The 16177-nt window shown below is 46.1% G+C and overlaps 1 protein-coding gene across 3 annotated transcripts in view; it reads right to left on the bottom strand.

Annotated features, from left to right (window-relative positions):
* LOC143322538 (voltage-dependent calcium channel subunit alpha-2/delta-4-like) overlaps positions 1–10772 on the bottom strand; it is a 50891-nt gene extending 40119 nt beyond the window's left edge. For all 3 annotated transcript variants that reach the window (XM_076733789.1, XM_076733790.1, XM_076733788.1), the window contains exons 1-7: positions 10101–10772; positions 5675–5756; positions 3891–4007; positions 3483–3542; positions 2019–2181; positions 1798–1929; positions 1068–1128 (exon numbers count right to left, since the gene is read on the bottom strand). In XM_076733789.1, coding sequence (XP_076589904.1) covers positions 1068–1128; positions 1798–1929; positions 2019–2181; positions 3483–3542; positions 3891–4007; positions 5675–5756; positions 10101–10222 — 737 coding nt within the window. In that variant the 5' untranslated portion in view covers positions 10223–10772. The remainder of the gene's footprint in view (positions 1–1067; positions 1129–1797; positions 1930–2018; positions 2182–3482; positions 3543–3890; positions 4008–5674; positions 5757–10100) is intronic.
* Between the last annotated feature and the right edge of the window lie 5405 nt (positions 10773–16177).

Consider the following 16177-nt stretch of genomic DNA (forward strand, 5'->3'; position numbering starts at 1 on the left):
GAAGACACTCACTGATCATTTATTCGAACAAAAGCAACAACAAATCAAAAAGGCCGTCAAATCACAAACAACTGAGACAACAACATCAAGTGTGATGGATTAAAGACACGATGATTTTGCTTTATGTGTCCATTACTGAGCTGGAATTAAAATGTCTCACACAGGTCTCATATTTACAAACATATTGATGATCAATCCCTCACTGTGTGATGGTGTTCATGACTCCTGAGCTGAATCAGCGTTCTGTTTGTGTGGAAACGACGCTGTGACTCCACGTTCTCGACGTAAACGAGTAAAACGTGTCGCCCTGCATCGCAGCAGATGCAGCCTCCAGCTCAGCTGCAGTAATGCGGCATGACGAGGCGTTCAGGGACATATGCAGCTCTCTGGTATTATTTTAGAAATGCATGAACAGTCACATATGGTGCCATGTGGGCTGCAGTGACCCGGCTAAGGAGCAGCTTATCGTCTTTTCCAGAGGATCAGGACTGCTGGCCGCTGCTCAGCCGACACACGGCCAGCAGAGCGACTGAAACGCAGCGCTACGCTCGGATCTCCTCCCTTTTTGCTACGCAACTCATTTCTCCTGTTAGTAAACAGACACTTTACAGCACAGAACCCCAGAATGAAAGAGTTTACTGAAGTTCTTTAGGTTGTATTTTACTATCAGACTCAATTTGATGCCATGTTTAAGGTTTTAGTTTGCAAGTCTTGGTCAGGCTAATTGTCTTTCAGTCTGTATTTAGGAGGATTTACTTTGACTTCATGATTTTAGAGACTTCTTCTTCCCACTCGATGAAAGTGAGCAGCATTTGTGACTGATTTGTCTACTTTAACATGCAACATGCTGAAGGTCAACTTAAAGATGACTTTAAATCTTTATGGCCATAATGTCCAATCTGAAGCTGCTTCTGGAGTGTGGACAGACCAAACTCACAGAGTCATCCGGTGTCTTCCAGCCTCTTTGTTCCTTTAACATTGACTAAACTCTGAAACCCACCTGTGTCCATGTTCACAGCAGGCCAGGTAAGCATCGTTCAGAGCTGAGACTGCTGGTCTGAACTCACCAGTTTCTGTTCCTGCAGTCGAAAGCTGCCACGCCATTAGAGTCCGGCGTCCACTTAATACCTGCAGAGACACAGAGACACATCGTGTTACCTCATGACGTTAACTGTATAAACACTGAAGCAGATTCATGATCAGTTTTATTTCATCTTTTATTTTCACATCTACAATCTGTCACTTGTTCACCTGTTTACACACCGTGTTGCACATGCTTTATGGTTTCATAGAAATCACCTGCACTACCTGCACCTACCTCAGCTGTTTATACCACGTGTCCCTTGCACTACTTACATGTACTTGTATTTTGGATATTAGGACTATTTGCACTTCTGGTTAGATGCTAAACTGCATTTCATTGTCTCTGAGTTGCACTCTGACGATGACAATAAAGTTGAATCTAATCTAATCTAATCTAATCTAATAAAAAGCAGTGCATTGCATTGTGGGATTGTTAGCATAAAACAAAATGGCGGACAGTGAATGAGGAGGACTTCACAGTAAATTGGGACGGAGCCCAGCTCGAATCTGGAGAAGAGGACGACAGCTTAAATACGGTTTAAAATCAAATGATCTGATTGGCTGTCCAGTCACATACACTGATAACCAGCAGGATTCTGACTGGCTGATGCAAATATAAAGTCATGAATCAACTAATTCTTTCTCAAAGGAGAACAGAGGGATTTACAGAAGAGACAAACAAACCTTTACATTTAGAGTAGCTCATAAACTCACCGGGGTAGATCCTGAAGAAACCGGTGGAGCTGCCGAAGTACTGCCAGGTGAGCGTCGGATCCTTCTGGAAGTTGCTGATGAAGACGTCGTTTAACGCCTCGGAGTTGTAGATGGCGTTGAGGATGTTGGGATCTGCGGACAGAGTCAAAGCTGAGCCTGACAGGAAACACTGAGCGCTGAGGACACAAACCCACGCCGATGTCCCGTGGGCGACCTCTGACCTTTGTTGTAGACGTTGGTGGGAACCTGGATGTCGCTCTGCTGCGTGTTCACCAGCAGGTTGTTGAAGTGCTCGTTCTCCTCCAGCGGAAACTCTCCGCCCAGCTCCACGTTGTTCCCATCCTCGTCCACCGTGTTGATCAGCATCGAGTTGTAGTAATCAAACTGACCGGAGACAGGAAGGGGACACCCTTTCAGAATAAGACCAGTCAAGTTGACATTTCCAGGCATGTCTGTCCAGACTCTATAAAACATGTAGTGAAGACTGTGACGGAGTTAATTAAAGGTGTTAATGTTGGTGAAATGAAGTTCTCTCTATGATTCCAGTGATTAATGTCCAGGTAGAGACATGCTGTCTTCACTTAGAGACTATTTGTCCAGAGGAGTTCTGAGGACTGACACAGATCTTCATCACATGGAGCAAAGACAATCACCTGAAGATCAAAATCAGCTCAACCAATCAGCTTCAGCTGGACTACAATGCTTCATGGACGCTTCACACACACATTCAACCTGCAGCACAGAAGATCTGAACAGTCAGCTCAGTTTGAAGGTGGACGCCGAAGATTAAAGTCACCAGTTCAGGATCTGAGCAAACGTGAAATACGGTCGAATTACGACACAAAGTGGCTTTGAAGACAGAGAGCAGCGAGAACACTTCAGTCACTGCTGGACGACTCGTTCCGCCTCAAAAGTACTTCTGTAGAGGTGAAGGTGTGTGACTCAGGACGAGCTTTGCACAGAATTAAATCACTGCCAAAAGCTAAAGTCAGGGAAGAAGTTAGACTTTACTTTTACACCAACATGACACCATCATTTACAATTGTGGTCAATAGGTGAAAAAGCTAAATCTGCTGACTCAGTTAGCTTAAAAGGGCCATTAAGTGAAACATACATTTTTAATTGAGTCCCAGCAGGTCAGAAAATGTGGGTTTGTGTCACACTGGATGAGCTGAGAGCAGCATGAACATCACTGACTCGTTCTGCTGACTCTGTTCTGTACAGCTGACAGCGTTCAGAAGATATCCTCAGCTTAAACTTCCTGTGCCGCAGCGTGCTCCTCTCATGATCGTACTTCCTGCCTGGCGTTCCTGTGCTGCAGCATCGACCCAGTTTCCTCACAGGATCAGTGAAGTCTGACCTGATCTCAATTCAGGTGTCAGCTGAAGCTTTAAAGCTTCAATCTGCCGCAGCGTCCACTGATGACTGGCCGGCAGTTACCTCTGATCTGCACGCAGCTAGCACGCTAACGTTAGCGTTCGGCTGAGCCAAAGCTCACCTGAGGCTGATGAATCACATCTGAGACCAATTAACATGCTGGTGGGTTATCTAAAGTTTGCTAATTTCATTTCTCTGTGCATTCTTCACGTTTCAGTGTGAACTAAAGGAAACAAAGATGAACGGCTGCCTGAGCGATGACACAAACACAACCTTAAAGAATGAGCTGGAGAGACACGAGCCCCGACCTCTAAAGAAGCGTTGAACTCGTGGTACAGATCGGCGTCCTCTGCAGACTCTGCTAACCTCTGAGACAAGAGCAAAGACAGAAAAGAAAAATCAGGATGAGTCACAGCGACTGAAACGGAGAATAAAAACAAAGAGCAGCATGTGAAGGATAATCTGTCTGTGTGGACTGTTAACATCCCTTAATACGGCGGATCCAAACCTTTTTGAGGATTGTGAACTCGTAAAATGAAGTAATGTCTGATTCATCGTCATCGTCATCACAGATTACGTAAGACCGAGAGCTGTGAGCGACCAGAGCAGCTCGACCCTGAAAACCTTCCCAGACTGTTTCAGCTGGATGTTCAGTGTTTGACAGCAGAGGCGGGACTCTGACAGAGCGAGTTTAACGATAGCCTCCGTCAGCTCACCTTCACAGACTTCATCTTGCTTCCCAACATTCGTTCGATTTCATCAGAGTAATCCTTCACCAGGTCGTCTCCGTCCAACTCCACGATCTTGATGATGGACTCCACGTCCTTCAGTTTCTGAGAGGAAACGAAACAGATTTTAAAAGCCTTCGAGAAAGCAGAACTTCTCAGGATGAGGAGCCGTCGTTCAACCTTATCACAACCGTCTCTGCAGCGTTTTGCATTTGTTTTCTAGATTTTTGAATTCTAAACTTCAGGAACTACTGTGACGTAAACTAAATCTCTTGGTGTCACGTGACAAACTGCAGGAACGTCAACAAAACGAGAATCAATCATTTCCAGTCAATCTGTGCTCACCTCGTGCTGTTTTCAGGTGACTTTGTGTCAGAGAGGATCAGCAGGTGATCACACTCTGTTGCATTTGTCACGTTCTTGTTATTTTGGGTTCATTACTAAATACCAACTGACTGTTTGTCATCGTTGGTCATGAGGTTTGTTAGATCAGGTGGATCTCTCGTTTGCTGGCTGTGATCTTGATTTGATCTGCTTTATTTACCTGAACCAGGTGAAGCAGTGACACTGATCTCGTGCTGCTGGCACTTTGCTGTGCTGTGGACGGGCTGAACGGGCTGCTGGGACGCAGGGAGGCATGCTGGTTTTTTCAGCGTGGCTCTCTGAGCTAATTGGGTCACTTTCTCTGGATCAAGAAGCTGGAGGTGGACCAGCCAGCTGAGAGCGAGGAGGCACGGCACAGTCTGCTTATTTACACTCTGAATCACTCCGTTAAGTCATTCACTAATTCCAATTAGTCCAAGCAACCCACTTACTGAGGTGAACACATGAGCGGAGCCAAACGTTTAGTGAAACTCAGCGAACGTCTCCCGACTCTCATCTGCATCCATTCACACAGAAAACAACACCGCAGACTGGAACCGCTGCAGGCCGACGGATGTGGACTGAAGCTGATCAGACGTCTCACAGGGCGGATTCACCTTCCTCACAGGCGTCCGCCTTGTTCGCTCTAACCACAGGAGGCGAGTGTGTTTTTGAGAGCAGACGAACTGCAGACTGCCTGTGATGAACCTAAATCTGACAGATAAATGGATGAATGTCTAAAATCAGAACAGGCCACAAATCCTGACGGCCGTAAAGAGGGCTCGGTCCTCAATCTGGGCATTACCGTGATCCCTGTGAGTGTGTGTGTGTGTGCGTGTGTGTGTGTGTGTGTGTGTGTGCGTGCGTGCGCGCGCGCTGCCTGGTAAACACACATGAATACACCGACACAGACAGACACTATCACACACTCACAAACACACACATATCGCTCTCTGCTCCCAGTACAACCAGTCTGGTGGCCTTTGGACCAGTCTGAGGTTGAGCTGTGTTTTATTTTGAATCATTTTTACCTTCATCAATACAAAATGACATCATGGACGACTCACAGGGACTCTAATCCAACAAACTCCCACCCTGCTTTAATATTTAAAGGAAAAGTTTAAAGAGAAAAAGTTTTAACAGCAGAAAAAGCAGCTATTTATTTCTGCATACATCAAACAGCCTGTGGAGTCTGAGGCGGACGGCTGTGGGAGGGATGCCCTCCGCCTCGTTAAGCTGAGTCAGTTAGACATGAATCTGCAACAGCAGCAGAATAACTGTGCTGTGTACTGATAAACCCAACAGTCCACTGGCATTGTGGGAAATGTAGGAAACATTCGTGGCTTCACTCAACAACATGCACTCTAAACATCTGCTGCAAAAATCAGCCTCACTGGCTCGGACTTTACCTTCTGCAGCAGCAGAGAGCCGGAGTATTTGATGGTGAAGTCTCGAAGCTGAACGGAGAACTCAGACGCCCACTGCTGCACCCTGAAACACAGACGGCACAACATGAATCCACACCAACACGGCACCATCATCATCACATGTGGCGGCGGTCGACATGTAAACACAACAGTACACAAATACACAATGAGGATGTCGAACGTCTCGCTGCGTGCTGTAAATAACACATACAAGGACGTGTGATGACAAGCCACCAAATATATGAACTTAAAGTATAATGAAGCATCTTCTGGGAACACAGCTGTACACCACCCACCTCCACCTCCACCCAACCCCACCTAGAGAGCAGACAGACATACTGTACATCCAAACCAGTCGCATAAAGGACGGCAAAGGTGTGAAGAACAAGTAGAAACAGAGAGACGATAAAGTCTTTCAGCCTCTGGACTGGATGAACATGACCAGATTAAATGAATTCATTCATTCATTCAATGAATTAAACAGCAAAGCTTTGTCTGCTGGGACGAGCGATTCTGCCAAAAACAGCAGTAAGAAAGAGCAGGACTGAAGTTCTGAAGTGACAACAACAGAAGAAATGGTCACAGGAGTATAAGAACTATAGCTGCAGTAAAAGTACTCATGAATGAAGGTACAGTCCAGCAGCTGTGCTATCAACACATTACATAGTATTCATGAAAGCAGTGATGGTGGTAGTGAGGATGTTCAGACTGATCCACAGTCGGTCACAGGATGTTTGCAGACAGGTAGCAGCACCTGCACCAAACTACCGTAAACGTGTGTGAACGGTCTTTGTTGGTTGGTCGGCGGTGGGTTACGACAGAAAAAGGCTGTTAAATACGACAGAGATGAAAGAGATTTAGATAATCTGTTCATGTGGGTCACAGCAGAGAGCTGCAGGTGTCTGTTCGGCACAAACGCACAATGACACACAACAGAAACACACACACGCACACACACACACACACACACACACACAGGCGTAAAACCCATCTATAACGTGTGGCAGGGTGTGTTTCCATGTATAACACCTGTGCGCTGGTTTAATCATAAAGTCCAGGCAAGGAAAAAAATCTGCTCTGCATTCGGTCTCAATGATGTTCATCAGACGACCATAATGTTACGATTACGAGCCCGTCATTAAGACATCAGTGTCAGTAAACACAGAGCGGCGTGGAGACGACGAGCATCCACAACTCTGATTGGACGATGGGGCTGAAGTAAAGGTGTGCCTCCTTCACCTGCAGGTCTGCGTTCAGGTTTGTTACATTTGAGCTGGCATGAGGATGTAAAGACAAAAACAAGGACGGACTGTCCCCATCAGGACTCGTCCCAGTCACATTAATGTTAAAATGATTTTTATGGTCCTTTTAGGATCATTTTGTTCTTCTTCACAGACCAAAACCTTCAGAAGATTTGAGTCCAGGTGGTGAAAAATGACACATACAAGACAAAGACACACACACACACACACACACACACACACACACACACACACACACACACACTGCCAATTTATAGCACTGAAGCAGGACTGTGTGTGTGTGTGTGTGTGTGTGTGTTGCTTACTCAGCAGATAAACTACGTTGGAGTTTATTGATCCATCTGTTCTGGACATTAATCCTCTCAGGGCACACATGCACCTGTGTGCGTGCGTGCGCGCGCACACACACACACACACACACACACACACACACACACACACACACACACACACACACACTCACTGTGCGTAGAGTTTTCCAGGTTTAATAATGTTCACTTGTTAACATGAAAGGAGAAACAACTCAAATTCACACAAGGATTTTTCAGTTGAACAAAAATGCAAAAAGCTGTTCAGACGCAGTCAAAAAACAACAGAAAACAAAAAGCTTTCTTCCAGCAGCTGAACCAAACACTGAGCTGCAGCGTCCTGTTGTCCAATTTGGTTCTCAGTGTCTAAAAGCTATTGTTCAATCTGCCTCCTCCCATCATGTTCCCCACATATGAGCTGGACTGGTGCTTTAGGACTGCAGTGGTGGGTTGTGGTCTTAAATATCTGAAGGGTTACTTCAACAGTCACACACTGGAGAACTAAAGAGTGAACTAAAGTGAAGCTCACAGTCACACCTTTTATCTGCTGCCATTTAACAGCCAGCAGACAGTAGAGCATCCAGTCTGAAGACGTGAAGCTGATAAACTCAAACCTGCAGTCTCTAAGCTTCAGGACATCTCCAACCACTGGACACTCTGGAGCCTCTGCGGCCTCCAGCTCTCCACAGGTTTACTTCTATCTCAAACATCACGTCAGGAACACACGGCCACGCTGAACACCTCTCTAACCTATGCTGAGATATTCTAATACGTTGTGAGTTCAGAAGATATAAATCAACTGGTATCAAGCTGATAATGTGAGCAATCAGTCATTCAAATGAAAGCGTCCTGATGTCTCTTTGGTCAGAGGTGAAGCTTCATGTATGTACCTGCAGCGTCTTTCCGTCTGTCACCAAATTTGACCACAAATGTCCGAAAAATGAAATCCTCCATCAAGATCACCTCCAAAATCTAATCCACCTGAAGCGGATCTGACTGGACGGGCAGGCGGACACAACACGCCCGTCATCTAATTTCAGAAGTTGCAACAGAAAGAAGGTCAAACAGTCAGCAGAGGAGACGGTGAGCTGCAGTGACATAACCAAAAACAAAAAAACACCTGAGTCTACAAACATGTGTCAGAAACGACCGTCCATATTCCTCCTCAAAATGTTTAACCTGCTTTTCAGGCTGAGCGACGAGGAACAAGTCTGAAGAAGAAACACTCGAGTCAGAGCACAAACCTCAGCACATCAGGTTTCTGATAAACTCGTGAATCTGTTACTCAAACTGGACTCTGATCGTATTTCATGATCTCAAGACAACAGTGCTGTTTCTGGTCTGCGTGGACGGCAAAATGAAACGGCAGACGTGGTGAAGGACCAACAGGCCTGCCCGGTGAAGGTCACGGCTGCCTCAGACAGCAGCCAAACATCCAACAAACCTCGTCCTGTTGCTGTAGTTTAATGACGCAGCTCCTGACAAACACATCACATCATCTTCACTGAACTGCTGGAGGTTCAAACTCCTCATCAACACAAACTAAAACCATCGTTTCCCCTCGCATGTTGTCAGGGTGTGTTCGTGACCAGGTGACATGGTGGCAGCCTCTCTGTGTGCAGGCCTGCAGCGGTCAGTCGGGCGGTGGATGTGGGTCAGGGTAGAAGGTGACCGGGCTGACGGGGGGTGGGGGGGGCGGCGAGCCGTGCTGGCCACACAGATGGTGGACGAGGGGGAGTGTGTCCTGCAGGGAGCCACTGCTGCTTTACTCTAACACTGCCTGACAGCTTCATGCTAATTATGCTATTAGTATGAAGACAACAGGACCGACCGGACTGTGGCACAGGTGCATTCTGGGAAGTGTAGTTTAAAACGTGGCTGGTGAAATTTCTCACAGGAAGGTACATTAATTAAATTTTGATTGGCTCTGATTTAGTGTCTCAACACGTTTTGATGATACTGATCTTTTTCTGGTTCTTCTAATTGTTTTCAGTCCACTTTCTTTCAGTTTTAGAGTATTTTTGTGTTTTCAGTGTGACAAAGCTGCTTCAGTATAATATTCCATTTTTACCTGAGTAAAGTGTGTGTGGATACTTTCCCGAGTCTCATTCTGAGAGTTTTTTTTGGAGGGGAAAGTGAGGATGTTTTGGGGACATGGCTGGACTATGTTTTAAGTTGAAGTTGGGGCTGAACATGCAGCTGTCTTGGTTAATGTTAAATCTGAAATTAGCTGATTTCAAGCAGCTGTAAGCCCAGCAGGAATAAATTCTCAGTGAGTGTATGTTTTCATGGAGGTCCTGAGGGAATACGTTGGTCACATGACTGCAGTGTCCCTCAGGACTCGATGAAAACACAGTGCACTCTGGCAGTTTGTTGTGAGGCTTAATTCATCTGGAACAAGTCCAATCAGGACTGTTTCCTGCAAGCTTTGCATCCACAGACTGACATGCTCACACTGGGAGGTGCCCAGTACGATGCCCTGCTCAAAGGCACGTCAACAGCAGAAGCTTCTGCTCATGTCTCTTGTTCATACTTTATTGTTAAACAGGAAAAAAAATATCTTAACATAATATCAGAAACATTCCTTTCCTCAGCTACAGTGTTTGATTGACATTGCCTGGCAGGCTGAGCACCGGCAGGGGAACAACAGGCTTGTGCTGTCGTGTCATCTTACAAGCCATGGGGGACAGTGTGTTGTTAAATCAACTTACAAGTTAAAAGTTCAGCTTTTTGAAATAACCTGAGCACCTGAATGCGATCGTACTTCTGATATTTATTCTCCTGCAGCAGGCGGAGGCTGAGAGCGCTGATCCGGCAGAAAAAGTGAAGGATACTTACGTCTCTGGTGGGATCTTCATCTGCGCTTGAGCTGTAATCCACAGGCAGAAAAATCCCAGAATCCCCAGGAGCTTCCTCATTCCCGGCCCCCTGCCCTTCATCCTGCTTTCAACTCCCAACATCAAGCTCCTCGCAGCTCGGACGCTAAAGTACTGGAGGCAGTTTCACAAACTGGGATCAGCTCTGAGAGTTCAAGAGGGTCATTAAGAGTTTGTGGGAAACGGCTTCCTCATGTTGGCTAAAGTGAGCAGAAGGCAGCGATCACAGCAGTGGGCTTTGGACCCCAAACCATTTCCGTCATGTCTGGATAAAGCCGGACTGCTGACGGCATCTTCTCGCCGCTTCCTGCTGCAGCGTCTCATCCTCTTTAAAGGAACTTCCAGAAGATCTTTGGCGGCTTTAAAGCCATCAAGGACAAACTGACAGAAAGGTAAAAACTAGTTTTGGTACAAGGAGAAAGAAAGAAGAAACTCTTGAGGTTAAAGGTGGTCCTTCTCAGAGGCTCCACTGGAGTAAGCTGACAGAAAGAAGTTTCCTCTGAACCTGGTCCAGGTTCTCCCAGGTTCTTCCAGGTTGCTCCTCATGAAACCAGGACCAGTAATTTGTCTACCTTGCACATATTTAGGAAGACATAACGCCGACAGTCTGTAGCAGATTTTGCAGCCGCTCGCCTCCACTGTCACCCAATTTGCAACGTAATCCACTTGGATTAAAACTCCTCTTCCCCATGGAGCGAGCGAGCGAGGGAAAGAGAGAGAGAGAGGGAGAGAGAGGAGGGGGAGCGAGGGGAGGGATTGGAGAAGGGGATTGGACGAGGGCTCTGTTTTATCTAAGAGGATTAGAGCGATTTCTGGAGACAGACTCTCTCATGACCAATCAGAGAAGCCGGAACAAAAGAAACCCTGAGGTTCAGTTTGGCTGAAAGAGAGAGAGGGCGAGCGGCCAACAGTGACATGATGCTCCGACACACACACACAAGCACACACACACACACACAGAAATAACTGAGGGAAAGCAAACACACTCCTGCCTACATGTTAATTACACTTCACTGAGACCTGTGGGGGGATTCGACCTCTGCGTTTGAGTCCTGAACCTCAGAGGACCGGCATCTCTGGGGTCAGCGCTTGGCTCAAGGGCAGCGGCAGGCAGACATCTCATACCTGCGTGTGCGTGTGTTAGTGTGCACACAGCGTCATGTAATGAGGCTGAAACACACACACATGCTGAACACACACACTCCCAGGTTTCAGTCTACACTCTGGATCGGATCGACCGGGCTTTAATCTAATCTGATAAAACTAATTAGAGTCAAAGCTGTTGACCAAGTACAGCTCACCATCATCTGTGTACGAGCCCTGCTCCTCATCCTCATCCTCATCGTCATCAGCAGCAGAGAAACACGTCTGACCGGCGACAGTGTCATCGACAGAAACGCGACAGCACAGCTCATCTGTCCATCAAGAGCAACGTGACTGCGTTTACACTGAATAATAAAAAGAGATGCTGTCTCTCAGGGAAAAGACAGAGTTACTTCATGTCTCCCACCTACAGTCAGCACTGGTTCCACCTTCACTCACCTTAAATCTGTCACTCTTGAGCCTAAGCTTTAGCAGAAGCTAGCAGGAAAGAGGAGAATTAGTCTATCTATATGTACGTATTAAGAATTAAAACAGACATACCAGACAACTGAATCTCCCTGCATGATGCAGCAGACAGACAGCAGCCATTTCCTGTCTTCTCCAGCTCTGGTCAGAGGACCATCTGCTCAGGCCCGACGAGATGTTCCTCCAGCAGCAGAAGCCTCGACGCTGCCAACAGAAAGCAGAAGAACTCTCACTGAACAGAAAGTCACGGTGTGCACCACAAACAGAAACCACCGTGCTGCCAAAAGACGAGCGAAGGAGTGCTTCACACAGGCTCCCTTCAGCTGACGGTCAATTAATCAATTAACCTGTTTTAATAACTGAATAATCATTAAAGCTTTTTCCAAACACGGCTTCAGCTTCTCCTGTGGGAGACCTTGTCTGACATTATAGTGCATTGAGTATGTTTGTTGTTTTGGACAAAAACATCTGTTTCACACGCATTTTTCACTGTTTTCAGATGTTACATAGACCAAATCATTGATGGACTCATTGAGACGATAAACTCAAAAGTGAAAATAATCATTAGAAAAGATCAGAGAAGAAGACAAAGATGGTGTAATAACAGTAAATCAACAACGTGTCCAGTAAACTGAAGTATTTCCAGAGGTGTCAAAGCGAAAACAATCACGTCTGGTTTCTTTCTATTGATTATGAGTCAAACACAAGATTAATTTAGGAGTCATAAATAGTTTGACCTTCTTATTCACAGTAAATGTGAAATCTGAAGCCTCTTACAGTCAGATCCAGTCCAGCTTCTCAAACACTGTCTGCCACCCTTGACTTGTAAAGTAATGAGAACCTGTGGAAGCTTCGGGTAGTGAATGATCTGAAATCCAGATCCTCGTCGTCACAGCACCTGTCGGAGCTCCAGGTGATCCTCAGGCCTCACATTCACTCATTGACTCTGCGCTGAAAGTCGTCAGGTGTTCAGAAGCTAAACTCACTCAAAGTGCTGTCTGCTGGCAGCAGTTTGGTTTCACAGTTCATTAATTATTGATCGGAGTCACAAGAATAACCACAGAGTGATCAATAGATCAGAGCGTCAGAGGAGGTTCTTCACTGCTGTGATCACATCCACACTGTGTCCTCATGATGATCACAGCCATCGTGTTTCCATGCAGCGCCTCACAAAACACTTCATTAAAGCCGATCAATCAATTCCAAACCTTAATCAAAGCCAACCAAAGACTTTTTGGTTTGTTTAATAAAACTCTTTGATATAAATCATCTGAACAGGAAGGATGAAAATAATCTGTGTGTTATTACATCACTTGAACATTGAGTCTGCGGAGGAAACCTGACGACCAGTGAGTCCACAGCTCCCTCTAGTGTCCAAAGACACGACGTACAACGACTATCTGTGGTCACACACACGTTCAGCTGCTTGTGAGGACCCACGCTGACAAATGACTCCAACTCAAACCTTCAAACTAAGTCTCAACCCTCACAGAAAGATCTCTATTCAAGGGTTTAAGTGAGGGCCAAACAACATGTTCTCAGTTTCAAAGTCAACACCTGAAGCCAGCAGAAAGAACCAGTTTCCTGCTTCCAGCATCACTAAGACGGACTGAAGAACTCACCTGTCTTTACCTAAATACATATTTAAATGACTGTCGGACCAGTGCAGGATGTTTGAGGCTGATAAAAAAAGAATAAGCTTTTCAGCGCTCTCTACTGGACAAACTGTGTAAATGATTGAAATTTCTCCTCTGACTTTTCTTCTTACTGGCGGATGAAATCTGTGCTGAGTGACATAAACACACATCTTCTGTTGAAATGCACAGAGCGTGAATCAAAAGCAGCTCTCTGTGTTGGATTTCAAACTTCATTCATTCAGCTGCTTCTATCAGCTGCTGCTCAAACATCAAAAACAAAATATAAACCACAACTTTTAAGGCAACGTGGACAAAAAGTCCTTAAAGCGTTCCTTTAACTTACTGCAAAGTATGAATGAGGGTCTCAGGCTCAAAGACGCTTAAGATGTACAACTACTACTTTCATGAATATGGGAAGCTTTGTACTCTGTACAGATTGTTAGTACTACTGCAAATACAGGCTGAACAGATGATATGTACATGCAGTAATACAGTATGTGGGAGATGTAATGATATGTATATACGTATTTATGGGTGTATGTTTAAACGAAATCCCGTGCTTAAAAAATGTGCACACACATCCAAATACATACATACACATTACTTACATGTATTATGTGCATTAATTGGTGTAAATACAAATTAATACGATACAACACATTTCAGAGGGCAGATCTGAAATTTAAGACTTCAAAACATCTTTCCCTTGTGACACACGGACACGTGTGGGTTTTGAACATGTGTAAAATAACATATGACAGGTGAAAACATGTTAGTCACATGCTACAGGCGTGAATGTCAGGAATATGGCGTCTACAGGCAGCCGGTGCTTCAAGGACTTCTTCCCATATTGTAGTTTTTGTGCCTGTTGTGATGCAAGAAGGAGCTTAAAAAGTAAGAAATACATAAAAATAAGTATTTTAAGTGTATAGGTAATGTGTGTATGATGTGTATATTCCCTCTTCAGAGGCCTTCCTCTGATCAGAGTGATGAAACAGAAATAAAAAAGCTGAGTGTAGAAAAGTGACCAATCAGGTTTTAAGACCCAAACTGCTTCCATCGTTTTATGATCCTGGTTGTGAAGTTCAGTCGTCCTTCGACTGAATCTTCACACCAGCACATTCTTCACTTTGACTTCTCAGAACTCGTGTGTGTGTGTGTGGTAACGTGCTGATGAGGTGGGTTTCAGGTACGCGGGGTGTCATGGAGGATCTGGTAACAGTGTGGTCTCAGTGTCAGAGCTGTGAGTAAATCACACACTTAGAGTGCTTCACTGACACACCCTCTCTCTCTCTCTCTCTCTCTCTCTCTCACACACACACACACACACACACACACACACACACACACACACACACACACACACACACACACACGTATTATGGGGGTTGACACACTTTTAAATCTGCTTATTTCTTCACACTGATTGGATGAATCCTCCTCTGTCTGATTTTCTTCTTCTTCACTCGGAGCTCACGCTCTCAGGTTGTGTGTTTGTAACGTCTGCACATCCTCAGTACAGCCCAGCCCCCCCCCTGCAGGAGCAGTTGTACATAACTGTGACACCTGAGTTGTGTGACACGTAGCGTGACACGCCGCTCACCGAGCCAGAGCGTCATCGGGGATCCTCTTGACACCCACCACGGGGTCAGAGGGCAGGTGGTGTCCATAGCAGCATTCCAGTTACATAACCTCCTGCCGCTGACGCTTTATTTTCTTCAGATGAAGAAATGCTGATGGAGAGAGTCATAGCAGCCAGTGGACCAGAGGCTGGACAGGAAGTGATGTCATGAATCCAGCTCTCTATAAGTTCATTAAAACATATCAACACATTCAGTTTCAAAGTGAGAAATCTGCGCTAACTTGTTTTGCAGCTAGCTTACAGTGCTACCATGACTAGCTCTGACATGTTCTGGCTGGTTAGCGTGTTAGCGGTTAGGTCGCAAGCTGCAGTAGTTCAACAACCAAATTGATTCAGAAGCTTTCAGCTTTCTGCTTGCAGCTACATGGCAGCGTCACGTCCACTGCGATGGTTCATGGAACTTCATGTAAGCTGAAGGTCAGTTCGCTGAACTGAAAGCAACGGCTGCTCTGAAGGAAGGACGTCTCAAACCTGAAGACAAAAGAAGTTGATGAGTGCTGTAAAGTGAGTGTGTAACAGCAGCAGCACATGCAGAGCCCTCAGTGAGACCCTCTGGGCTTTAATGTGAACGTTGTTTCTTCTTCTCTGCTGTATTTTGGGTGTTTTGAACGGTGGATTTTCATTCCTACATCTCGACACAGCAAACAGCTGCTGAGCTATCAAAGACCAGTCCATCATCTTCAGCCTCGTGTTAACACACCACCACACTCATGACCACTGCTCCGTGTGTGTGTGTGTGTGTTGAGGAGGGGGTTTCATCCCTCTGATATGGCGGGCTTAGCCAGCCCGGAGCACAACAATGGTTGTATTGAGGAGGACGTTGTCCCGCGTGGCCTGGCGTGGATGGAGGGTTATGGAGGGGTTTTGGGGGGTTGATGGGGATGTTTTTTGGGGGTGGTGTTATGTGGAGAGACCCTGAGCCCTGCAGCTGTCGCCTGGCACGCTCCGGCCTCGGGGAGAACCAACAGCTCACGTCACTGCCAAGTGTCCTGCTGCGGCCGATGGCGGGGCCTCTGTCATCGTGGGGCATCTGGAGGGGTAAGGTGGGAGGTGTGTGGAGGGGGGACCACCACCACAAGACCGCCCGAGCTCCCCACAGCGGCTTCCCTCCCCCACGGGCTGCGTGTCACCCAGCTGCTTCACCCTCTGGTGCCCCATTAAGATGGAACGTGTCACAGTTTGAGCGTCAAG

Source organism: Chaetodon auriga, chromosome 6 (assembly GCF_051107435.1).
Source record: "Chaetodon auriga isolate fChaAug3 chromosome 6, fChaAug3.hap1, whole genome shotgun sequence".
Classification (NCBI taxonomy): domain Eukaryota; kingdom Metazoa; phylum Chordata; class Actinopteri; order Chaetodontiformes; family Chaetodontidae; genus Chaetodon; species Chaetodon auriga.